Source organism: Coregonus clupeaformis, unplaced genomic scaffold (assembly GCF_020615455.1).
Source record: "Coregonus clupeaformis isolate EN_2021a unplaced genomic scaffold, ASM2061545v1 scaf0004, whole genome shotgun sequence".
Taxonomy (NCBI): domain Eukaryota; kingdom Metazoa; phylum Chordata; class Actinopteri; order Salmoniformes; family Salmonidae; genus Coregonus; species Coregonus clupeaformis.
In genome coordinates this window covers 952115-977500 of record NW_025533459.1, presented here as the reverse complement: position 1 = coordinate 977500, position 25386 = coordinate 952115, and the positions used below count along the sequence as shown (strand labels likewise).

The 25386-nt window shown below is 41.9% G+C and overlaps 1 protein-coding gene across 5 annotated transcripts in view; it reads left to right on the top strand.

Moving 5' to 3' along the window:
• The first annotated feature begins 5895 nt into the window (after positions 1–5895).
• The window catches only part of LOC121538347 (RING finger protein 44), a 44764-nt gene continuing 25273 nt past the window's right edge, over positions 5896–25386 (top strand). For 2 of the 5 annotated variants that reach the window (XM_041846255.2, XM_045212268.1), the window contains exons 1-4: positions 5896–6191; positions 17095–17292; positions 18183–18414; positions 19006–19173. In XM_041846255.2, the coding sequence (XP_041702189.1) occupies positions 17186–17292; positions 18183–18414; positions 19006–19173 (507 nt within the window). In that variant the 5' untranslated portion in view covers positions 5896–6191; positions 17095–17185. Of the gene's footprint in view, positions 6192–15392; positions 15811–17094; positions 17293–18182; positions 18415–19005; positions 19174–25386 lie in introns of those variants that run through there. The other 3 variants (XM_041846284.2, XM_041846265.2, XM_041846275.2) reach the window with 3 other exon arrangements.

Here is a 25386-nt window from a genome sequence, read left to right as displayed (position 1 = left end):
TGCGGCTCCTTCAGGGTTATCTTTGGTCTCTTTGTTGCCTCTCTGATTAATGCCCTCCTTGCCTGGTCCGTGAGTTTTGGTTGGCGGCCCTCTCTTGGCAGGTTTGTTGTGGTGCTATATTCTTTAAAAAAATGTATAATGGATTTAATGGTGCTCCGTGGGATGTTCAAAGTTTCTGATATTTTTTTATAACCCAACCCTGATCAATACTTCTCCACAACTTTGTCCCTGACCTGTTTGGAGAGCTCCTTGGTCTTCATGGTGCCACTTGCTTGGTGGTGCCCCTTGCTTAGCAGTGTTGCAGACTCTGGGGCCTTTCAGAACAGGTGTATATATACTGAGATCATGTGACAGATGATGTGACACTTAGATTGCACACAGGTGGACTTGATTTAACTAATTATGTGACTTCTGAAGGTAATTGGTTGCACCAGATCTTATTTAGGGGTTTCATAGCAAAGGGGGTGAATATATATGCACGCACCACTTTTCCGTGATTTATTTTTTAGAATTTTTTTTAAACAGTTATTTTTTCCATTTCACTTCACCAATTTGGACTATTTTGTGTATGTCCATTACATGAAATGCAAATAAAAATCCATTTAAATTACAGGTTGCAATGCAACAAAATAGGAAAAACGTCAAGGGGGATGAGTACTTTTGCAAGGCACTGTATTTGAAGAATCTCAAATATAAAACATATTTTGATTTGTTTAACATTTTTTTGGTTAGTACATGATTCCGTATGTTTTATTTCATAGTTTTGATGTCTTCACTATTATTCTACAATGTAGAAAATAGCACAAATATAGAAAAACCCTTGAATGAGTCGGTTTTCTAAAACCTTTGACCGGTAGTGTATATACAATTCTAAAGCCGCTTAGCAATTTTATGAAGTTGGCTTTAGCTAGCCCAGATAGGTTCCCAATCTCCCATCCTCATAACTAGCTACCAAGAAGCCATTTCAGACATTCAATCAAGTTAGATTAGCTAACTTGTCTAATTATCTTAGCCGGAATGCCTGCTGGCAAGGTTGGTAGACTTTCGAAAAGCAAGCAATTACTAAATGTATTGAATAAGACTTAAATCCCTTTTCATCTTTTAACCAGATTTTAGCAGAGATGCAGAGAAGCGTATTTTGTTTCTTTAAAAAAAAAGTCAGGAGGATACAGACAAGAGGTATGCTAAGATATGCAGGAAAAATAAACATACAGTACTTTTCACCTACAATTATGCATAATGATTATGGCTGTAGATTTCATGAAAAAAAGCTGTTTCAGGTGTTTGAAAAATGCACAATTCTCCAACTTCCAGACAAAGGGCCTAGCCCCCCTCCGGACAACCCCCCAGCGATCCTCACGCACTTTGTGCCCCCTCAGATTTTTTGGGGTGCATGGCGCCCCTGGTCCCCGGAACAGAAAAGGTTGGGAACCGCTGCTATAGTGCACTATATAGGGAAGAGGGTGCCATTTCAGACAGAGCCTCTGTGTTTGGCAGGTCTTTGAACATCTTAGTCCCATAAGGATCCTATAGGGATGAAGGTCAATAAAGCCCAATGTCATCCAGCCCTCCTCTTAACAAGGCTAATCGATCAACAACTTACAGGGAAGGGGAGATTTGTTAACCTCTAAACAACGCTAATCGATCAACAACTTACAGGGAAGGGGAGATTTGTTAACCTCTAAACAACGCTAATCGATCAACAACTTACAGGGAAAGGGAGATTTGTTATCCTCTTAACAAGGCTAATCGATCAACAACTTACAGGGAAGGGGATATTTGTTAACCTCTTAACAAGGCTAATCGATCAACAACTTACAGGGAAGGGGAGATTTGTTAACCTCTTAACAACGCTAATCAATCAACAACTTACAGGGAAGGGGGGATTTGTTGACCCTCTTGTTTACATGGGAAGGTAATCTGACCCTCTTGTTTACATGGGAAGGTAATCTGACCCTCTTGTTTACATGGGAAGGTAATTTGACCCTCATATTTACATGGAAAGGTAATTTGACCCTCTTGTTTACATGGGAAGGTAATTTGACCCTCTTGTTTACATGGGAAGGTAATTTGACCCTCTTGTTTACATGGGAAGGTAATCTCTCTGCCTCTTCCCAGTTTACTGTACGAATGGAACATAGTCTGAAACACCCTGGATTCCCCTTATTCTGGGACCTGGTCAAAAGTAGTGCATTATAGGGAAAATGGTGAATGAAAAGCCCCAAAGATCATCAACTAAAGCCCCATTTATAAATGAGCAACTACTGAATGATATTACATTGAGAATTTAACCAATTTAACTTTGAATATGCTTAGACATTTTTCTTGGCACTTCAGTCAAGTAGAATGCCCTGGATTCATTCTATTATATAACAGTGAACTGCCAGGAATCAAGTCATTCTCCTCTGATCTTATCCTCTTAGACTTTGGTTTATGACTGGTTTAACGAAGGTCACATCTCCCTTCCCTAGATACTGTAGTCAGGAGGTGAATGTTTTCAGTAATGTTATCAAGGGCAGGATTAGCAAAGCAGTAATTATGCAATAAAATACCACCGTTCCAGTAAAATGAAACATAAAGCTTCAAGAAGCAATTAAATATATTGGAGTTCTCTGATTGTCCAGAAGCGTAGTGTAGAAAAATGTATATTCCCACTGGGCACACACTGGTTGAATCAATGTTGTTTCAATGTCATTTGTCAACGTATTGTGACATGAAACCAATGTGGAAAATACATTGGATTTGAAAAAAAGTAATCACCCAGCACTGTTTTCATCTCATTTCCACCAATGTTGTAAACATTAAAAATTAGGGTCAAACTTAAACTTAAATACATTGACTTAACCTGACTAACAGGTTGTTACATCAATCTAATTTCTACATAATCATCAGAATTATGTATACGTTGAAATTGCATTGGAAATTCAACGTAGAAACGTCAAAATTCGGTGTATTTTCGTACTACACCGTACATGGCTGATAACATAACACTGGAAAAGTCTTTATCTTTTTGAAACCTTTTTTTGAGTGCAATATTTACTGTTCAATTTTAATCGTTTTTTGTTGATTTTGTTTTGTGTCTTTTCACTTCTGTTTATTGTTTATTTCACTTGCTTTGGCAATGTAAACACGTTTCCCATGCCAATAAAGCCCCATTTGAATTGAGAGAGAGAGAGATAAATAAATGATATGACATCAGTGTTGAGCTATAAGGAATGTGTCTTACAGGGTGGGATCTTAGATGGGCGTAGGAAAGAGAAGAACAACTGAGGGTGTATCACTTGTGTCTTACAGGGTGGGATCTTAGATGGGCGTAGGAAAGAGGAGAACAACTGAGGGTGTATCACTTCTATAGTTAGCTGCTTAATTACTGCTGTACATGACAGATCCATAAACAAATCCCAGTTTGTTTAATCAGAGTCCAAAGGTCAGCATTGTGGCGTTACACGTAGACTGCTTAGCTGCTTTTTTATTTTTTATTTTTTTTTTAGGGGGGAGATCAGCTTTCATATTGCAGATAGATTGTAACTGCCATCAATGTAATTGTCTGCATTTCTTCCAATCCCCCATATGTTTATATATATATATATATATATATATATATATATATATATATATATATATTGTTTATATATATACATACACATACATACATACATATACGCATATACATACATAAATATATATATATATACATATCCTTTAAAAATATATATTTCCCTTTATTACTTTCCAACCCCACCACCCCTTCCCTAATTGGAGTAAACTAGTGAACAACAACGCTTAGGCCTCTACTTCCAGCTTATACATACTATATACATTTTATGGACACAGTCAATAATTATTTTTGTTTGTTTTTACTCCTGAACTTCCTCCAATCATTTTCATGATGTCCATCTGGTTTGCTTCTATATGCCATATCTTTCTAACTGTGCTCTTTCACAAAAGCTCACAATGTATAACCTATATACTTATTATGGACACAGTATGCTTTACATTAGTTATCTTGTTGTTATTAGTTGTTGTTATTAGTCCCATCCTTCAACTCCATTCAACACCTCCCATCTATCTCTTAACACCATCCATATTGGATTTCTATTTGCCATATATTTTTCAACTGTACTGTGATGTTTTACAAAAGTTCTGAACCTTTCTATTCTCATTGTTTCTACAGTTTGTGAATTGAAAAAAAAAAAAATTGCTAATAGTATTATTATGTTATTGATCGATTGACTATGACTTTTCAGATCAGTAGTAGTGCTATCTGCAGGGTTAGTTCCAGGAAAATATTGCAATCCTTTAGCCATTCCTGGACCTGTGACCAAAAACAAGCTACAAATGGACAGTACCAAAACAAATGATCTAATGATTCTGTCTCTTCGCAGCAAAATCTGCAGAGCTGGGAAGATTGTATCCCCCGTATAAATAATATTCTATTGGTTGCAAGAATTTTGTATAATAATTTAAATTGAAAAATTCTAAGTTTTGAATCCGGCGTCGTTTTGCGTGTCAGTTCATAAACACTATGCCATGGAATCGGTATGTCAAAAATCTCTTCCCAACTCTTTTGCAATCTATATGGGACGGCTGTCAATCTTTTGGATCTTAAATGAAACTGTTAAACTTTTTTTTATTTATCACAAATTTTCTTTAACCAATTATGTTCTTTAATGCAAGGGCCGACAGACAAGTTCCTTACTTTTTCCTCCTTCCTCTTTCCTATAGTTAGCTGCTTTATTACTGCTGTACATGACATATCCATAGTAAAATCACAGTTTGTCCAAAGGTCAGCATTGTGGTGTTACACGTAGACTGAACTAGACAGTCATTATAATTACTCAGCTGCTGCTGCTAGTCATCATATTTAGCTGACTTTAAACATTTCCAGAGAATAAACTCTATTGTCATGGCTACAATATGATCCATATACTGTATTTCTATTTACATAAAGACCTTATACATCTAAATGTAACCAATCATTTGGGTTGTAAAAAGCATTGTTGACAAACCTATTCTTCCTATATATATAGCCTACAGTTATAACATTTAGATGTATTTAGCAGACGGTCTTATCCAGAGCGACTTACAGGAGCAATTAGGGTTAAGTGCCTTGCTCAAGGGCACATCGACTGATTTTTCACCTAGTCGGCTCGGGGACTAGAACCAGCAACCTTTCGGTTACTGGCACAACGGTCTTAACCACTAAGTTACCTGCCGCCCATAACTATGGCATATAAAGCTTTAGATCAATAGGCCTGTCTTTTCATGATCATGTGACCTCTTGTCCTGTGACCTCAATGACCTTCCTGGATAAATGCATGTTAAATAAAAAATATGACATATTTCACCTCATATTTCACCACACGTCCTTATTGGGATGAGCAGATGAAAGACAAAGTTAACACCTGCTTTTCCACTAGAGGGAGGCAAAAGTCAAAAGCACACACTGTTTGTGTTGCAAACCAGTGACGAACCCTGGATCTCCTGTGTGCCACCTGACTGTGTTTGCCCTATGAGCTAAATCCTAGGCATTCACTTTGGGAAGTCAACATAAACCTTCAGGTCTCAGACAAGGCTAAGTGTGGTTCCTAATCCCAACCACCTCCGTTGGGTGTAGTGGAATATTATAGGGGTGTTCTACAACATTCTTGGAAGGATGATAATGACTGTCGTGTGTACATGATAGTGACGTTACATTGATACAAACTAAAACAAAGGAGCATATAAAGTCAAAATCCCTTAGATATAAGAGGCCATTGACCTATTTATAGACAAGTGATCTTGAGAGCCGACACATGACATTGGGGATATTACTGTCACACTCATACTGTCATTACGGTAAAGCAGACAGGATGGAGTGCGCTCTCTCAAATGCGCCCAAATGGGGGTAAAACGTTTACTGCGATCCCCAAAACAAGTGTCAGGGTGCTCTACCAGTCATGTACAATCAGCTGGAGTATTTTGTGATTACAATTTGGCGGCGTCTATTCATACATCCCGTGTAGGATGTTGGTTTCAGACGTTTTGGAATACAAGGTGTAATGCGTGTACCTTTCTTTACAATAGTGGTGAAATCCACGGAATGTTCCACATAGGAACAGCTGACGACAATGCCGCACCGAATATATGAACGAGATGTGAAGGATTACAAGAAGTATCATTAAATCAAATGCTTGCTAATTAACAATCAGGTAACGATATTTATCACGTTGTCTAGACAGTTTGCATAGATGTTCTGTTCCTGTTTTCGTGCTAGCTAGCTGGGTTGCAGTTTTTTTTTCCCAGGGGCTGCGTTGGACTTCGCTGTCTGTCTTTTCCCCCAGCCTGCCTTGAACCCCTCCTTGTTTTGTGTCTCGCTAGGAGAGAGTCATGTTTTCATTCGGCATAGGAAACGGGCTCTATCCTTACGCTATCTCCCACTTCACGAACCCGTGTTATGTCCAGTAAAATATGATTAGAACATCCCAACAAGGATGCATTGGTCTCCTTCCCCCTTATAGTAATATTCCCGTCTGCAACATTGCAGTGTTTTTATCTGCAGTGAAGCAATCAGACAGCCAGGCCTGACGTGCAGATGCTCAGACATAATACATGATGCAATGTTTCTGGGCAAAATATATGTATGCTGGATCAATAGACGTTTTTAAAGACAGTATTTATTTATTTGGTCTAGGCAATTCTCAATGTCTGTCGCTCTCATTACAGGCCCACTTCACTTTATTCCACAGATAAATATCCTGTGCAAGGACTACTATAGTGAGGACCTTTACATGCACAGTAATAATTTGATATTAAAGTGATTATGGCAGATTGTGTAAAAGTCATGTAAACACTTTACTCAGCTTATCTTAATCCGTGCAAGGGCAAAAATCGAAGTAAACATATGCCGATTAAAACACCTGATTTTCAGAGCAATCTTTCGAATATTTAGGACATGTAAACACCCTAAATTGCGTTCCAACTGTGTATTTGATCTGCGCATGTGCGAACACCGAGCAAGCCTCTCTCTAGAGTCACAATACCCATAAAACCTAGTGGTCAAACAAGGAAATGGTTCCAATCGTTTTTCCACCATTCATTCTTCCCATAGGGGATTTTGGAAACACTTAAAATAAGGGCTGTGTTCCCCCCATAATAGAAATACAAATACCGTGATGATCTGGATGAGACTGCCGAATTGAGGCAAAGGTAAGAATCTCTGGATTAACTATCTAATTTTAACTAAATTTAGTCATGTATAAATTGACAATTTATTTAAATTGACAATTCTGTGAACTGTCTTCTGCAAGTTTTAAATTGAAACAATACCTGTTAGTGTAACAGTGTTGCTTCCGTCCCTCTCCTCGCCCCTACCTGGGCTTGAACCAGGGACCCTCTGCACACATCGACAACAGTCACCCTCGAAGCACCGTTACCCGTCGCTCCACAAAAGCCACGGCCCTTGCAGAGCAAGGGAAATAACTACTTCTAGGTCTCAGAGCGAGTGACGTCACTGATTGAAATGCTACTAGCGCGCACCGCTAACTAGCTAGCCATTTCACACCGGTTACATTAGCAAATACCTGGGGCCGGATTCACAAAACCTTCTTAAGAAGAAATGTAATTCTTAACTGCCATTTTTTCCTTAACTATAGACTTATGAAGAAAGTTAAGCAAAGTTGCTATTCCTCAATAAAGTTACTGGAAATGTTCTTACGTTTTTTCCTATGATTCTTCCTAAGAAAAAAGCTAAGAAGAAATGGGATTCTTGAAAGTAATGTTTTAGGATTTCTTCTTGGAAATGTCTTAACTTTAGGACCACTAAACCCTTGTCTTGTGACGACTGGATACTTTTGTAACATGAACGTTTTCTTGCGCCACGAACGTTTTCTTGCGCCACTGCCACAGACTGTTGGCTACCAGACATTTAAATACAGCAAGAAAACTAATTAAAACGCGCATTATCTAGTTAGCCAGTAATTAACAATATATTACAATATTCTAGAAGTGTTAAATATCTAGCGTTAGCGCGTCAATTTGCAATGAAGAACTTGGCTAACCTAGTTAACGTTGTTAGCTATGTTGGCTAATGTCGTTACGCGGGGGACTGCGCTAACTTACCGGTCACGCAGTCCCTCTACCACAGTCTCTCCTATCATGGACAACACCTTCTCCTCCAGCTGGTCCACATTAATGGTCGATACCAATATTTAATGGTCGATACCATATTTCCTCCACCATCACTCCTGGCTGCTATTTCCTCCACCATCACTCCTGGCTGCTATTTCCTCCACCATCACTCCTGGCTGCTATTTCCTCCACCATCAATTCAAGCTTGTTTGCTGAAGTTAGTTGCTGAAGCCAACAACATATATATATATATATTCTCGAGACATAAAGCAGATAAAATAATGTAATTAAATGGAAATATCAACACTTTATTATAAATCCTATCATCCCAGTTACATCGGCTTATTTATTGGTTTCAAGCACGTCACTAATGTCAATGCCACATAAGATGATATTTACGAAGTTCTTAGGAAATATATTTACGAAGTCGCTAAGAAAACTATGAATTCCTTAAGAACATTTTGAGGAATTGCACTTATGAACTTCTTAATTTTTCCTTAAGAAACATTTTAGTTTTTTCGTAAGTAGTGTTTTGTGAATCCGGCCCCTGGACATTTTACATTTTAGTCATTTAGCAGACGCTCTTATCCAGAGCGAATTTACAGTTAGTGAGTGCATACATTTTACATTTGTAGTTCAGTCCTTGACTAATAAATGTTCTGTACTATTATGTCATGTTTCATGTGGACCCCAGGAAGAGTAGCTGATGCTTTTGCAGAGGCTAATGGGGATCCTAATAAATACCAAATATCAAGCTAGCGATGACATGCAGGAGCTTGCAGGGATTTGTAGTCTTGCATGGTGTCTACTTTGATGCTAATTATCATTTTCGAATCTGAGAGTAAATATTGATTGATAAAAGTCACCTTGTTACGAGAGAGATTTACACGGTTATCAAAACGTCACCCCAGGGTAAACCTACACGAAACACAGCCCTTATTTTAAGTGTTTCTAAAATCCCCTATGGGAAAAATGAATGGTGGAAAAAAACGATTGGAACCATTTCCCTGTTTGACCGCTAGGTTTTATGGGTATTATGACACCTCCACTGTGGGGCTCTCTTTAGCGTGAGTGAAGTGAGTTCGGAACAACTGAATGTATGCGTTTTTAAAAGTAGTTTTCAAATACAAACTTTATATGTCCGAACTCGGAGTCAAATATGCGTCCCAAAAAAATAACATCGCTGTGGTAGAACATTTAATTTTGATTACCGATTTTCTGCATTGATCAGAGCGTCATCAGGTAGCCTGATTTCAGATGTGTCCATGTAAACAGGGTTATTAGGGAAAAGCATGTCAACGTTCTAATCAAATTATTATATTAATCTGACTATCCACAAATACTGTATCTCATTATTGTGTGCATGTAACCGTACTCACTGACTTTAACACACTTTTTACATAATAATAATAATAATAATATGCCATTTAGCAGACGCTTTTATCCAAAGCGACATATGTGCATACATTTTTACGTATGGGTGGTCCCGGGGATCGAACCCACTACCCTGGCGTTACAAGCACCATGCTCTACCAATTGAGCTACATACCCGCTTCCATAACACCAAGTCGTGTTAAAACAAATCGTGGCCCTGACAATTAGGCCCTCCAGAGTTGCAACTGTGGTGCATGTGTTACGTAATTGGCTAACAGGCCGGAGTCCTCTGTGTGGCCACATATAGATTGCTATATGCTATCACTTATGAGGAAACCACAGACTAGGCTACACATAGCCTACAGTGTTATCTGCTGGATAAACAGGGTTTAGTGTTGTCTCAGACTGATCTCATAAACTTAACATAGTAAATGCAAATCTGGGACACTCAAATTAGTATGATATGTTACGTTTGGTATGGTTACATACGTTACTTAAGACAAATTAAAGAAGGGTGAATGGGCGGGCATATCAGGCATATCAGGCAAACGTCTAGCAACCCAAAGGTTATAATAATAATAATAATAATAATAATAAATCATACGAAACTTTGCAACTACTTACTACTTTTTAGCTACTTTGCAACTACTTATGTTAGCTAACCCTTCACCTAACCCTTTTGGCTAACCCTTCCAATAACCCTAACCTTAACCCTTCACCTAACCCTTTTGGCTAACCCTTCCAATAACCCTAACCTTAACCCTTCACCTAACCCTTTTGGATAACCCTTCACCTAACCCTTTTGGCTAACCCTTCCAATAACCTTAACCTTAACCCTTTTAGCTAACCCTTCCAATAACCTTAACCTTAACCCTTTTGGCTAACCCTTCCAATAACCTTAACCTTAACCCTTTTGGCTAACCCTTCCAATAACCTTAACCTTAACCCTTTTGGCTAACCCTTCCAATAACCTTAACCTTAACCCTTTTGGCTAACCCTTCCAATAACCTTAACCTTAACCCTTTTGGCTAACCCTTCCAATAACCTTAACCTTAACCCTTTTGGCTAACCCTTCCAATAACCTTAACCTTAATCCTTTTGGCTATCCCTTCCAATAACCTTAACCTTAACCCTTTTGGCTAACCCTTCCAATAACCTTAACCTTAACCCTTTTGGCTAACCCTTCCAATAACCTTAACCTTAACCCTTTTGGCTAACCCTTCCAATAACCTTAACCTTAACCCTTTTGGCTAACCCTTCCAATAACCCTAACCCTTTTGGCTAACCCTTTCAATAACCCTAACCCTTTTGGCTAACCCTTCCAATAACCCTAACCCTTTTGGCTAACCCTTCCAATAACCCTAACCCTTTTGGCTAACCCTTCCAATAACCCTAACACTTTTGGCTAACCCTTCACCTAACCCTAACCCCTTTGGCTAACCCTTTTGGCTAACCCTAACCTTAACCCTTTTGGCTAACCCTTCACCTAACCCTTTTGGCTAACCCTTCTAATAACCCTAACCCTTTTGGCTAACCCTTCCAATAACCCTAACACTTTTGGCTAACCCTTCACCTAACCCTAACCCCTTTGGCTAACCCTTTTGGCTAACCCTAACCTTAACCCTTTTGGCTAACCCTTCACCTAACCCTTTTGGCTAACCCTTCCAATAACCTTAACCTTAACCCTTTTGGCTAACCCTTCACCTAACCCTAACCCTTTTGGCTAACCCTTCCAATAACCTTAACCTTAACCCTTTTGGCTAACCCTTCCAATAACCTTAACCCTTTTGGCTAACCCTTCTAATAACCTTAACCCTTTTGGCTAACCCTTCCAATAACCTTAACCCTTTTGGCTAACCCTTCCAATAACCTTAACCTTAACCCTTTTGGCTAACCCTTCCAATAACCCTAACCCTTTTGGCTAACCCTTCCAATAACCCTAACCTTTTTGGCTAACCCTTCCAATAACCCTAACCCTAACCCTTTTGGCTAACCCTTCCAATAACCCTAACCTTAACCCTTTTGGCTAACCCTTCCAATAACCTTAACCCTTTTGGCTAACCCTTCCAATAACATTAACCCTTTTGGCTAACCCTTCCAATAACCCTAACCTTAACCCTTTTGGCTAACCCTTCCAATAACCTTAACCCTTTTGGCTAACCCTTCCAATAACCTTAACCCTTTTAGCTAACCCTTCCAATAACCCTAACCTTAACCCTTTTAGCTAACCCTTCCCCTAACCTTAACCCTTTTAGCTAACCCTCCCAATAACCCTAACCCTTTTAGCTAACCCTTCACTAACCTTAACTTTAACCTAACTCCTAACCCCTAGCGCTAGCTAACATTTAGTGTTAGCAACCTAGCTGACGTTAGCTACAGCAAATTGGAATTTGTAACATGTCATAGGTTTTGCAAATTTGTAATATATTGTACGTTTTGCAATTCGTAACACATCGTACGAATTGGAATTGGTAACATCACACGAAATGGATGATGGACAGCCACAAATTAACACATACCGTACGAAACGTAACATATCATACTAAATGGAGTGTCTCGGATTTACGTACAGAATCATACGAAATGCTCTGAGACCAGGTATTTCGTTTTGGGTATTAGAAATGGTGGGCTATGCACAATTTCAAATGACAGTTTATAGAAAGGATGGTCAACTTACAATGGTTATATTTCCTTCTATATTAAATATGATTTATTGTACACCCATACCTGCGATAGATCCCTTCTTGAATATAGTCTCTATATAAAAAAATTAACACATTCAACTTTTTACTAGGCTACATGTGAAGTAATTTTGGTAATGGGTCATAAACCAGTATACTGTCTCAGTTGTGCACGTATGCAAAAATATATGTTGAAAAAATACATTAAAATGTGTATCAATGTGTGACTTCTTGTAGTCAAAGGCAGAAAATGATCATTTTTAGGGCAGAGAGGTCAGTGCACAGGACAAGTACAGTCAAAATCAAATGTTATTTGTCACACGCTTTGTAAACAACAGGTGTAGACTAACAGTGAAATGCTTACGGGCCCTTACCCACAATGCAGAGAGAAAGAAAAGAGAAATAATAGAAAAATCATAACACGTACCAGTACCGAGTCGATGTGCAGGGGTACGAGGTCATTCAGGTAGATATATAGTGACTAGGCAACAGGATAGATAATAAACAGTAACAGCAGCCTCTATTTACATTTTAGTCATTTAGCAGACACTCTTATCCAGAGCGACTTACAGGAGCAACTAGGGTTAAGTGCCTTGCTCAAGGGCACATTGACAGATTTTTTTAACCTAGTCGGCACGGGGATTAGAACCAGCGACCTTTCGGTTACTGGCGCAACGCTCTTAACCACTAAGCTACCTGCCGCCCCTATGTGATGAGTAAGTGCAAAAAGGGTCAATGCAGATATTCCGGTTAGCTATTGGTTAACTATTTTAACTAACTATTTAGCAGTCTTTTGGCTTGGGGGTAGAAGCTGTTCAGGGGTCCTGTTGGTTCCAGACTTGGTGCATTGGTACCGCTTGCTGTGGGGTAGCAGAGAGAACAGTCTATGACTTTGGAGCCTGGAGTCTTTGACCATTTTTTATGGCCCCTGGCTCCTACAGACAGTTTCTATATTGTTCATGATGGGAAATGACAGACTGGTCCCCTAAGGCTGCCTACTTTTGAGAGAAGGATGTAACTGGCTGAGATCCCATAGTGAGAGTTACTGGCAGAAGGAACATGGAATGACTGAGGGGCAATCTGAGATTCTAACAACAAAATGTCCACCCCGCCTCTTGTTTTGGTAAACGGCTGAGGGATGAGACTGGAGAAATGTAACTACCCTCATATTTATAGACTGAGCTATAAGAGCCAAGGATTGAAACCTCCAGATCACTCATTTAAAAGTAAAAAAATAATAATAATACTAATCCCAGATTGCCCCTTTAACAAATGTGGTGAAAGTTGTCGTCTGTCAGTAGAATTGTTGTCAGAAGCAGACTGTATGTGTATTTAATTCCCCCCCCATAAGGTTTAGGTTCCATCTGCCTTTTAGTCACTACTAGTTGTTTACATGCGAGACTAGTTGTTTACATGCAGAGCAGCCGGCAGAGCAGCCGGCAGAGCAGCCGGCAGTTGGCGGCAATTGCCCGTTTTAGCCTGGTTGGCTTCTGTCTGGGCAGAGGTGATAGACTGGAGCTATAGGCCTTTGTAGGGATGTCTGATCTGTCTTAGCTACAGAGTGTGACTACCTAGCAGGGTGTGCTAACATGACTAACCTAGCAGGGTGTGCTAACATGACTAACCTAACAGGGTGGGCTAACATGACTAACCTAGCAGGGTGTGCTAACATGACTAACCTAGCAGGGTGTGCTAACTTGACTAACCTAGCAGGGTGTGCTAACATGACTAACCTAGCAGGGTGTGCTAACATGACTAACCTAACAGGGTGTGCTAACTTGACTAACCTAGCAGGGTGTGCTAACATGACTAACCTAGCAGGGTGTGCTAACATGACTAACCTAGCAGGGTGTGCTAACTTGACTAACCTAGCAGGGTGTGCTAACATGACTAACCTAGCAGGGTGTGCTAACATGACTAACCTAACAGGGTGTGCTAACTTGACTAACCTAGCAGGGTGTGCTAACATGACTAACTAGCAGGTTGTGCTAACATGACTAACCTAACAGGGTGTGCTAACTTGACTAACCTAGCAGGGTGTGCTAACATGACTAACTAGCAGGTTGTGCTAACATGACTAACCTAGCAGGTTGTGCTAACATGACTAACTAGCAGGGTGTGCTAACATGACTAACTAGCAGGTTGTGCTAACATGACTAACCTAGCAGGGTGTGCTAACATGACTAACCTAGCAGTGCGTGCTAACATGACTGACTAACTAGCAGGTTGTGCTAACATGACTAACTAGCAGGTTGTGCTAACATGACTAACCTAGCAGGTTGTGCTAACATGACTAACCTAGCAGGGTGTGCTAACATGACTAACCTAGCAGGGTGTGCTAACATGACTAACCTAGCAGGTTGTGCTAACATGACTAACCTAGCCGGTTGTGCTAACATGATTAACTAGCAGGTTGTGCTAACATGACTAACCTAGCAGGGTGTGCTAACATGACTAACCTAGCAGGGTGTGCTAACATTACTAACTAGCAATGAGTACTAGCAGATAATAGCTCTGTGTGCATACATTTTTACGTATGGGTGGTCCCGGGGATCGAACCCACTACCCTGGTGTTACAAGCGCCATGCTCTACCAATTGAGCTACAGAGGACCAAATGGAAGAAATTGAAGAAAAATGAGTAAAAAAATAAAATATATGTATATATTTAGAAAAAAAAATGGGGGAGGGGGGGGACCTATGATCTCAATATACATTCAAATCCCTCAAACCAAATCGAAACTGAGGAGAAATGAGAATCGACCTACATTGACCGTGTACAACTCGCTAATAATCACCTAAATAAAAGCTAGACAGTCAGGGAGCATCAAAAATTCCAAAAACAATGGATAGGAGACAATTTTTTTGCACATTTTGACAGCGAGGAAATATAACACATTTTCAGTGTGGCCCTCCAGACCTCGTTGAATGCCGAATGTGGCCCCGGGGCAAAATTAGTTTGACAGCCCTAGTCTAGTTCTTCTTAAAAGCTGTACTTACCATCAAAGTTGTATCTGTGCCCAGGCCTATATAGTTTCTTGATTGTATGTATTTGTGATCAATAATTCACATCCCCACAGGATATTAAGAGTTTATTTGGGATACAATGTAGCTATAAAGCGTAATTGGTTTCGGGCACGCCTCCTGTTTTAAATAGTTAAATAAAGTCAAAATTACTGCTTGTGATTGGCCTTTTTAACACTTGCGTAGGGAGAGAGGTGTGGCTTCATCAAACACAACGACGTCCAAGGCGCTCCATGACAACAACATCCGCGAAGGAATGGTGCCAATTACATGTATCGTTAATTAAATCACTCTAAACGAAGCAGTTATTCGAAAAATTAATATACCCGCTTATATTTCTTTAGACCGATGGATGGACTATGCAATAACGTTAGCTAGCAAATACGCTATCTGCTAGCATAACAACACAGCCAGCTAACGTTAACCAGTTAGCCATAGGTTGCTTTGGGAGGTAACGTTAGCTAGCTAAGCTAACGATCTCTGCTTTGTCGTCGCAACTGAAACTTCAGACACCAAGGGCACCTGTCAAACTTGAAAACTACAGCACTTGCGCTCCCATCTAGGTCATAGCAAAAACAACCTCAGTCCGAGCGTCCCTCGTCTTCTGAGGTGAGACTAAAGCAAGTAAGCTAAAGGTGGCTAGCTAGTTATGCATTCTCAGTTAGCTAAAAGGAAAACATGGTTAGCGAGCTAAGTAACTAACTAACCTGCCTACAGTTACCTAGCTCGCTAATCATGTGTTCCTTTTAAGCATTTAGCTATTGATGATAGCAAGCATATTTGCAAAATATGATTGAAAAGCTTGATTCTTTTGTGCATGTGTTGCACACTGCAAAAATGTGGTTGACAGTGGACGGCTAACTTGGCTTAAATAACAGCTAGCTAGCTCCTGTGTCCATTGCAAGCAATGCCTTTGTGCTTTTTGAGGCTAAATGCGTAAGCATCGTGGAATATCAGCCATGCAACTTGAAATTAAAAAAGAAGTGTAACGTTATATGCTTTATCGTTGCATGCCTGTCTCATTGAAACGTGAAACAAATCTATTATTGCTACTTATTTAGCTAGCTAACTCCTCGTCCTTTGTTGTTGCTTTGTTTCTCTCCGAGCACATGGCTTTCCTTGTTTTTGTTTCAGTTAGCTACAGCGCCCCCTACTTACAAATTTATATGACGTGAAATAGTCCAGTGATTCTTTGGCTGCGTTTATACAGGCAGCCCAATTTGTTTTTATTTTTGTTTTCAGATCAGATCTGGTGTGAAGAAATCTGACGTGATTAGGACCAATTAGTGGAAAACATATGGGCTGCCTGTGTACATGCATTGCACCTTGCACATACAGCTAGATACAGTAGCTATACATTTGTCATTTAGCAGATGCTCTTATCCAGAGTGACTTACTTACTAACGTACAGTCAAAATTCAGTTTCTCCTGTGTTTTTTTCTCATATTGTACAACAGCTGATTAAACTAACACTGTAAAAGTGTGAAAACATTTGATCAGTGTTATTTTCTGATAGTTGCTGGTTGAAAATCTAATCTGCACAGGACCTTCTAATCAGCAGGTTTGCATGGGCTGGAGTTTCAGCTTTCCATGGTGACATCACCATGCGGTAAATTGGTTAATAGACCAATAACAAAGAGAGTTCCAAACCTCTCTGCCAATAACAGCTAGTTTTCAGTTTTCCCCGCCCCACTCAGACCACTCCCAGACGGTTCTTGCTTGAGAAATAGTTGTTTGCAAAAAATCTATTTTTGTCCATTTTAATGGAGATCTATTACAGTAAGGTTACCCAGAAATGATTTGATATTGATATACACACACACACACATTTCAAATCAACTTCTGTTTTTGCATACCAGGCTTAGTGAGTGTGTGTGGTTGGGTAGCTAACGGTGTTTTTATTTTCAGGGTAAAGACAGAGGTTAGAAGGCACAAGTGCCTCCAGCACCACTGGTCTCCTCTTCCAGAGTGTGACTCGTCGGTCCCCACGACGTCACCAATGCGACCATGGGAAATAGCAGTGACTAGGCGGCCACCAACAGCCCCCTTGAACCAGAGGAGGTTCCCAGGAGAGCCCTGTGACACCCCAGTGCACCTCAGGAGAAGGTGAATACTACTGCCTTAGTACACGGATGTGTTCCAAATGGCACCCTATTCAGCACACTACTATAGGCCCTGGTCAAAAGTAATGCACTATAAAGGGGGAAAAAAGGTACCGTTTGGGAAGCAGCCACCCTCTTTAAAAAAATAAATAATGTTTTATCAACTGTCATTATGGAATGATGGGCCATCTATTACATAGGGTTTAGGAATCATTTGTGCTGTATTCATGGACCAACTGCCCAGACAGCACTTATTTGACTGTGCTTGATCAACTATTGTCACAGTTTACATGAACTGAAGAAAATCAGAATTAACATTGTAAATAACCCCCAAAAAAGAAAATGCGTATAGAATTGTATGGGGTGTTGTATCAAAAAAAGAATGTTAATTGTCTAAGTATATCCTAAACAAGATCATGTTAATTGTCCATGCATGGTGTCCTTGATGTTTCATGGTGTCCTTGATGTTTCATGGTGTCCTTGATGTTTCATGGTATCCTTGATGTTTCATGGTGTCCTTGATGTTTCATGGTGTCCTTGATGTTTCATGGTGTCCTTGATGTTTCATGGTGTCCTTGATGTTTCATGGTATCCTTGATGTTTCATGGTATCCTTGATGTTTCAGCCACCAGGTCTTTTGGATTCTAGCTGTTGTTTAGTTGCCTTTATTCCCTCTGACCTTCTCTAACTTGTGATATTCATAAACATGTTTAATTTAAAAAAAAAAAAAAAAAAAAAAAAGACAACATTACATTAAAGACAATCTAAGTATATCCTAAACAGATAATTTGATACACTTTTTTGAATACATGGTATGCCTGATGTTTCATGGTATGCCTGATGTTTCATGGTATGCCTGATGTTTCATGGTGTGCTTACGTGATGTTCCCGCAGCCCGCCAGTGAGACGACAGTGGGGGAGCCGAGACCGACCGGTAGCACTGCAGAACGCCCTGCTCCAGGATGAGAACTTCCACCGCCCTCTCTTTTCCCAGCAACGTCAGCAGGTTCCTTTAGATGAGGCCAGACAGTACAGCCACTCCAGTGCACCGCCACGCATGCTGCACCCTGCCGCACACCCACCTCAGCATCAACAGACCCCCATCATGCTGGATCTACACGACCAGGTACGTAGGTACACAGCTGTAGTTTCAGTGTTCCATGATGGGGGGGGTCTGTTAAAAGACAGAAGAGAAGAGTGCAACTTTCCTTCCATTACTTTCACAGTGGATGTTGTAGCAAATTGAAATTCACACTGGTTTAAGATCTGGGCCAGATGTGGGTTATTTATGCAGTCTGTTAGGCTCTATGGTACTGTGAGCTCTATGGCACCGTGAGCTCTATGGCACCGTGAGCTCTATGGCACCGTGAGCTCTATGGTACCGTGAGCTCTATGGCACCGTGAGCTCTATGGCACCGTGAGCTCTATGGCACCGTGAGCTCTATGGCACCGTGAGCTCTATGGCACCGTGAGCTCTATGGCACCGTGAACTCTATGGCACCGTGAGCTCTTAGGCACCGTGAGCTCTATGGCACCGTGAGCTCTTAGGCACCGTGAGCTCTATGGCACCGTGAGCTTTGGAGAAAGTAAAATAGAACCTTTGTGAATATGACACACAGAACAGTCTTCAAAATGAGACCTTGACTATATGTTGCATTCTGTCTTTTTGAAGTTGTTTGGAAATGGGCTGAATCACTGTTTTCTCTCTTGTACCAAGATGCACCAGGGATCCGTTCCCATCTCTTACACTGTTACCACGGTGACGACGCACGGTTTCCCCATCCACACTGGGCAACCTCTCCCAGGGTGCAACAGTCAGCAGCTACCAGCATGCTCGGTAATGTTCAGCGGACAGCTCTCTCTGCTCTGCTGCCTTCCTCCTCCTGTGAGTTTGAAAAGGAAGAGCTGAAATGTCAGTGACGTCCATGTTAGCAACACACCATACCACTGTTAATACACTGCTACCAACACACCATACCACTACCAACACACCATACCACTACCAACACACCATACCACTGTTAATACACTGCTACCAACACACCATACCACTGTTAATACACCACTTCCTACACACAATACCACTACCACCCAAGGGTTGGAACTAGTTAAGGGGGAACAGAACCGAAAACTGGAAAATAACAACATTATTTGAGGACCAGAATCGAATACGAAAGTGATCTATACCGTTCCAGATCAGAACCGTTATTTTAAAAGCGTGGGAACCGATTAATAACGTTATTTTACGTTCCGGGCATATTCTTTTTTTGTCCCACAAAACTCTTTTAACAAAGCGCCTATGCAAAGCCTTCACTCTGTTACTCAGAAACGTATTCCAGCGTCTGCCTGCCAGCTGGACATCTTTGCCAGTGGGTGTGTGTAGGCCACCTGCCCCTCCCCTCTTAAGCGCAGGTTACTGTAGCGCAGGTTACTGTAGCCTAGGTTACTGTAGCATAGGTTACTGTAGCGTAGGTTACTGTAGCGTAGGTTACTGTAGCGTAGGTTACTGTAGCCTAGGTTACTGTAGCCTAGGTTACTGTAGCCTAGGTTACTGTAGCCTAGGTTACTGTAGCCTAGGTTACTGTAGCGTAGGTTACTGTAGCCTAGGTTACTGTAGCCTAGGTTACTGTAGCGCAGGTTACTGTAGCGCAGGTTACTGTAGCGCAGGTTACTGTAGCGCAGGTTACTGTAGCCTAGGTTACTGTAGCCTAGGTTACTGTAGCGCAGGTTACTGTAGCCTAGGTTACTGTAGCCTAGGTTACTGTAGCCTACTGACGACGTAATTCAGAAATTGGGGAGAGATGTTTAATTAGAGAAGAATGGATTTACATTTTCAATGCTAGTTAAGGACACTAGTTATCACGTTTCACATTGGATTTATTAACTACAAAAAGGTAAGACGTGTAGTGCTGCTCTGCACACACAAGCTTGTTAGCTAGCTAGCGAACGTTTGCTCTGGTCCAACATCAAACCAACTTGAAAATTCAAAGACATTCAAAGTTCCTCCATAGAAGCCACTCCTCCATAGAAGCCACTCCTCCTAGGTATAATTCTGTGGGCCTAATTGAGATAATGCATGTCATAACAAGATGCTTAGCGCTTCAAGGCAAGCTTCCTCCATCTTCTCTCACCCTACACTGTGACTGGCAGCACAGTGTGTTTGTCCTTTCATTATGATTAAACCATGTTTTTACTGCAAAATATAATTAGCTCTTAACGACTTTCCTATACAGATTAAATCGCTGACCCGCTCCTCAGCAAGCTGCTCTGTCTGCACAGATTGGTGAAGTCATTTAATGTAGAGCTAAATGTAAAACATATATATATATATATATATATATATATATATATATATATATATATATACAGTACCAGTCGAAAGTTTGGACACCTATTAGTTCAAGGGTTTTTCTTTCTTTAAAAAACATTTTTTACATTGTAGAATAATAGTGAAGACATCAAAACTATGAAATAACACATATGGAATCATGTAGTAACCAAAAAAGTGTTAAACAAATCAAAATATATTTTATATTTGAGATTCTTCAAATAGCCACCCTTTGCCTTCATGACACCTTTGCACACTCTTGGCATTCTCTCAACCAGTTTCATGAGGTAGTCACCTGGAATGCATTTCAATTAACAGGTGTGCCTTCTTAAAAGTCAATTTGTGGAATTTCTTTCCTTCTTAATGCGTTTGAGCCAATCAGTTGTGTTGTGACAAGGTAGGGTTGGTATACAGAAGATAGCCCTATTTGGTAAAAGACCAAGTCCATATTATGGCAAGAACAGCTCAAATAAGCAAAGAGAAACGACAGTCCAGCATTACTTCACGACATGAAGGTCAGTCAATACAGAACATTTCAAGAACTTTGAACGTTTCTTCAAGTGCAGTCACAGAAACCATCAAGCGCTATGATGAAACTGGCTCTCATGAGGACCGCCACAGGAATGGAAGACCCGGAGTCTGCTGCAGAGGATAAGCTCATTAGTTACCAGCCTCAGAAATTGCAGCCCAAATAAATGCTTCACAGAGTTCAAGTAACAGACACATCTCAACATCAACTGTTCAGAGGAGACTGCGTGAGTCAGGCCTTCATGGTCGAATTGCTGCAAAGAAACCACTACTAAAGGACACCAATAATAAGAAGAGACTTGCTTGGGCCAAGAAACATGAGCAATGCACATTAGACCGGTGGAAATTTGTCCTTTGGTCTGGAGTCCAAATTTGAGATTTTTGGTTCAAACTGCCGTGTCTTTGTGAGACGTGGTGTGGGTGAACGGATGATCTCCGCATGTGTAGGTACCACCGTAAAGCATGTAGGAGGAGGTGTTATGGTGTGGGGGTGCTTTGCTGGTGACACTGTCTGTGATTTATTTAGAATTCAAGGCACAGTTAACCAGCATTGCTACCACAGCATTCTGCAGCGATACGCCATCCCATCTGGTTTGGGCTTAGTGGGACTATCATTTGTTTTTCAACAGGGCAATGACCCAACACACCTCCAGGCTGTGTAAGGGCTATTTTACCAAGAAGGAGAGTGATTGAGTGCTGCATCAGATGACCTGGCCTCCTTAATCCCCCGACCTAAACCAAATTGAGATGGTTTGGGATGAGTCGGACGGCAGAGTGAAGGAAAAGCAGCCAACAAGTGCTCAGCATATGTGGGAACTCCTTCAAGACTGTTGGAAAAGAATTCCAGGTGAAGCTGGTTGAGAGAATGCCAAGAGTGTGCAAAGCTGTGATCAAGCCAAAGGGTGGCTATTTGAAGAATCTCAAATATGACATATTTTGATTTGTTTAACACTTTTTTTGGTTACTACATGATTCCATATGTGTTATTTCATAGTTTTGATGTCTTCACTATTATTCTACAATGTAAAACATTTTAAAAATAAAGAAGAAAAACCCTTGACTGGTACTGGGTATAAATAGATTGATATTATTGGTTATTCTGTATATTTCAGAATTTTAAAAAGGAACAGAAAGGAATGATGTAAACCAGTACTTTTCTTTTGGTTCGAACCGGTTCAGAACTTTATTCTGCTGGTCGGAACAGTGGAACGGTACCAAAATAAATAAGGTTCTGTTTAGAACGAAACGATTGGAAAATAATTTCGGTTCGAACCCCTACTACCAACACGCCATACCACTACCAACACGCCATACCACTACCAACACGCCATACCACTACCAACACGCCATACCACTACCAACACGCCATACCACTACCAACACGCCATACCACTACCAACACGCCATACCACTACCAACACGCCATACCACTACCAACACGCCATACCACTACCAACACGCCATACCACTACCAACACGCCATACCACCAACACGCCATACCACTACCAACACGCCATACCACTACCAACACGCCATACCACTACCAACACGCCATACCACTACCAACACGCCATACCACTACCAACACGCCATACCACTACCAACACGCCATACCACTACCAACACGCCATACCACTACCAACACGCCATACCACTACCAACACGCCATACCACTACCAACACGCCATACCACTACCAACACGCCATACCACTACCAACACGCCATACCACTACCAACACGCCATACCACTACCAACACGCCATACCACTACCAACACGCCATACCACTACCAACACGCCATACCACTACCAACACGCCATACCACTACCAACACGCCATACCACTACCAACACGCCATACCACTACCAACACGCCATACCACTACCAACACGCCATACCACTACCAACACGCCATACCACTACCAACACGCCATACCACTACCAACACGCCATACCACTACCAACACGCCATACCACTACCAACACGCCATACCACTACCAACACGCCATACCACTACCAACACGCCATACCACTACCAACACGCCATACCACTACCAACACGCCATACCACTACCAACACGCCATACCACTACCAACACGCCATACCACTACCAACACGCCATACCACTACCAACACGCCATACCACTACCAACACGCCATACCACTACCAACACGCCATACCACTACCAACACGCCATACCACTACCAACACGCCATACCACTACCAACACGCCATACCACTACCAACACGCCATACCACTACCAACACGCCATACCACTACCAACACGCCATACCACTACCAACACGCCATACCACTACCAACACGCCATACCACTACCAACACGCCATACCACTACCAACACGCCATACCACTACCAACACGCCATACCACTACCAACACGCCATACCACTACCAACACGCCATACCACTACCAACACGCCATACCACTACCAACACGCCATACCACTACCAACACGCCATACCACTACCAACACGCCATACCACTACCAACACGCCATACCACTACCAACACGCCATACCACTACCAACACGCCATACCACTACCAACACGCCATACCACTACCAACACGCCATACCACTACCAACACGCCATACCACTACCAACACGCCATACCACTACCAACACGCCATACCACTACCAACACGCCATACCACTACCAACACGCCATACCACTACCAACACGCCATACCACTACCAACACGCCATACCACTACCAACACGCCATACCACTACCAACACGCCATACCACTACCAACACGCCATACCACTACCAACACGCCATACCACTACCAACACGCCATACCACTACCAACACGCCATACCACTACCAACACGCCATACCACTACCAACACGCCATACCACTACCAACACGCCATACCACTACCAACACGCCATACCACTACCAACACGCCATACCACTACCAACACGCCATACCACTACCAACACGCCATACCACTACCAACACGCCATACCACTACCAACACGCCATACCACTACCAACACGCCATACCACTACCAACACGCCATACCACTACCAACACGCCATACCACCACCACACGCCATACCACTACCAACACGCCATACCACTACCAACACGCCATACCACTACCAACACGCCATACCACTACCAACACGCCATACCACTACCAACACGCCATACCACTACCAACACGCCATACCACTACCAACACGCCATACCACTACCAACACGCCATACCACTACCAACACGCCATACCACTACCAACACGCCATACCACCAACACGCCATACCACTACCAACACGCCATACCACCACCAACACGCCATACCACTACCAACACGCCATACCACTACCAACACGCCATACCACTACCAACACGCCATACCACCAACACGCCATACCACCACCAACACGCCATACCACTACCAACACGCCATACCACCCAACACGCCATACCACTACCAACACGCCATACCACTACCAACACGCCATACCACTACCAACACGCCATACCACCAACCGCCATACCACTACCAACACGCCATACCACTACCAACACGCCATACCACCAACACGCCATACCACTACCAACACGCCATACCACTACCAACACGCCATACCACTACCAACACGCCATACCACCACCAACACGCCATACCACTACCAACACGCCATACCACCAACACGCCATACCACTACCAACACGCCATACCACTACCAACACGCCATACCACTACCAACACGCCATACCACCAACACGCCATACCACTACCAACACGCCATACCACTACCAACACGCCATACCACTACCAACACGCCATACCACTACCAACACGCCATACCACTACCAACACGCCATACCACTACCAACACGCCATACCACCAACACGCCATACCACTACCAACACGCCATACCACTACCAACACGCCATACCACTACCAACACGCCATACCACTACCAACACGCCATACCACTACCAACACGCCATACCACTACCAACACGCCATACCACTACCAACACGCCATACCACCAACACGCCATACCACTACCAACACGCCATACCACTACCAACACGCCATACCACTACCAACACGCCATACCACTACCAACACGCCATACCACTACCAACACGCCATACCACTACCAACACGCCATACCACCAACACGCCATACCACTACCAACACGCCATACCACTACCAACACGCCATACCACTACCAACACGCCAT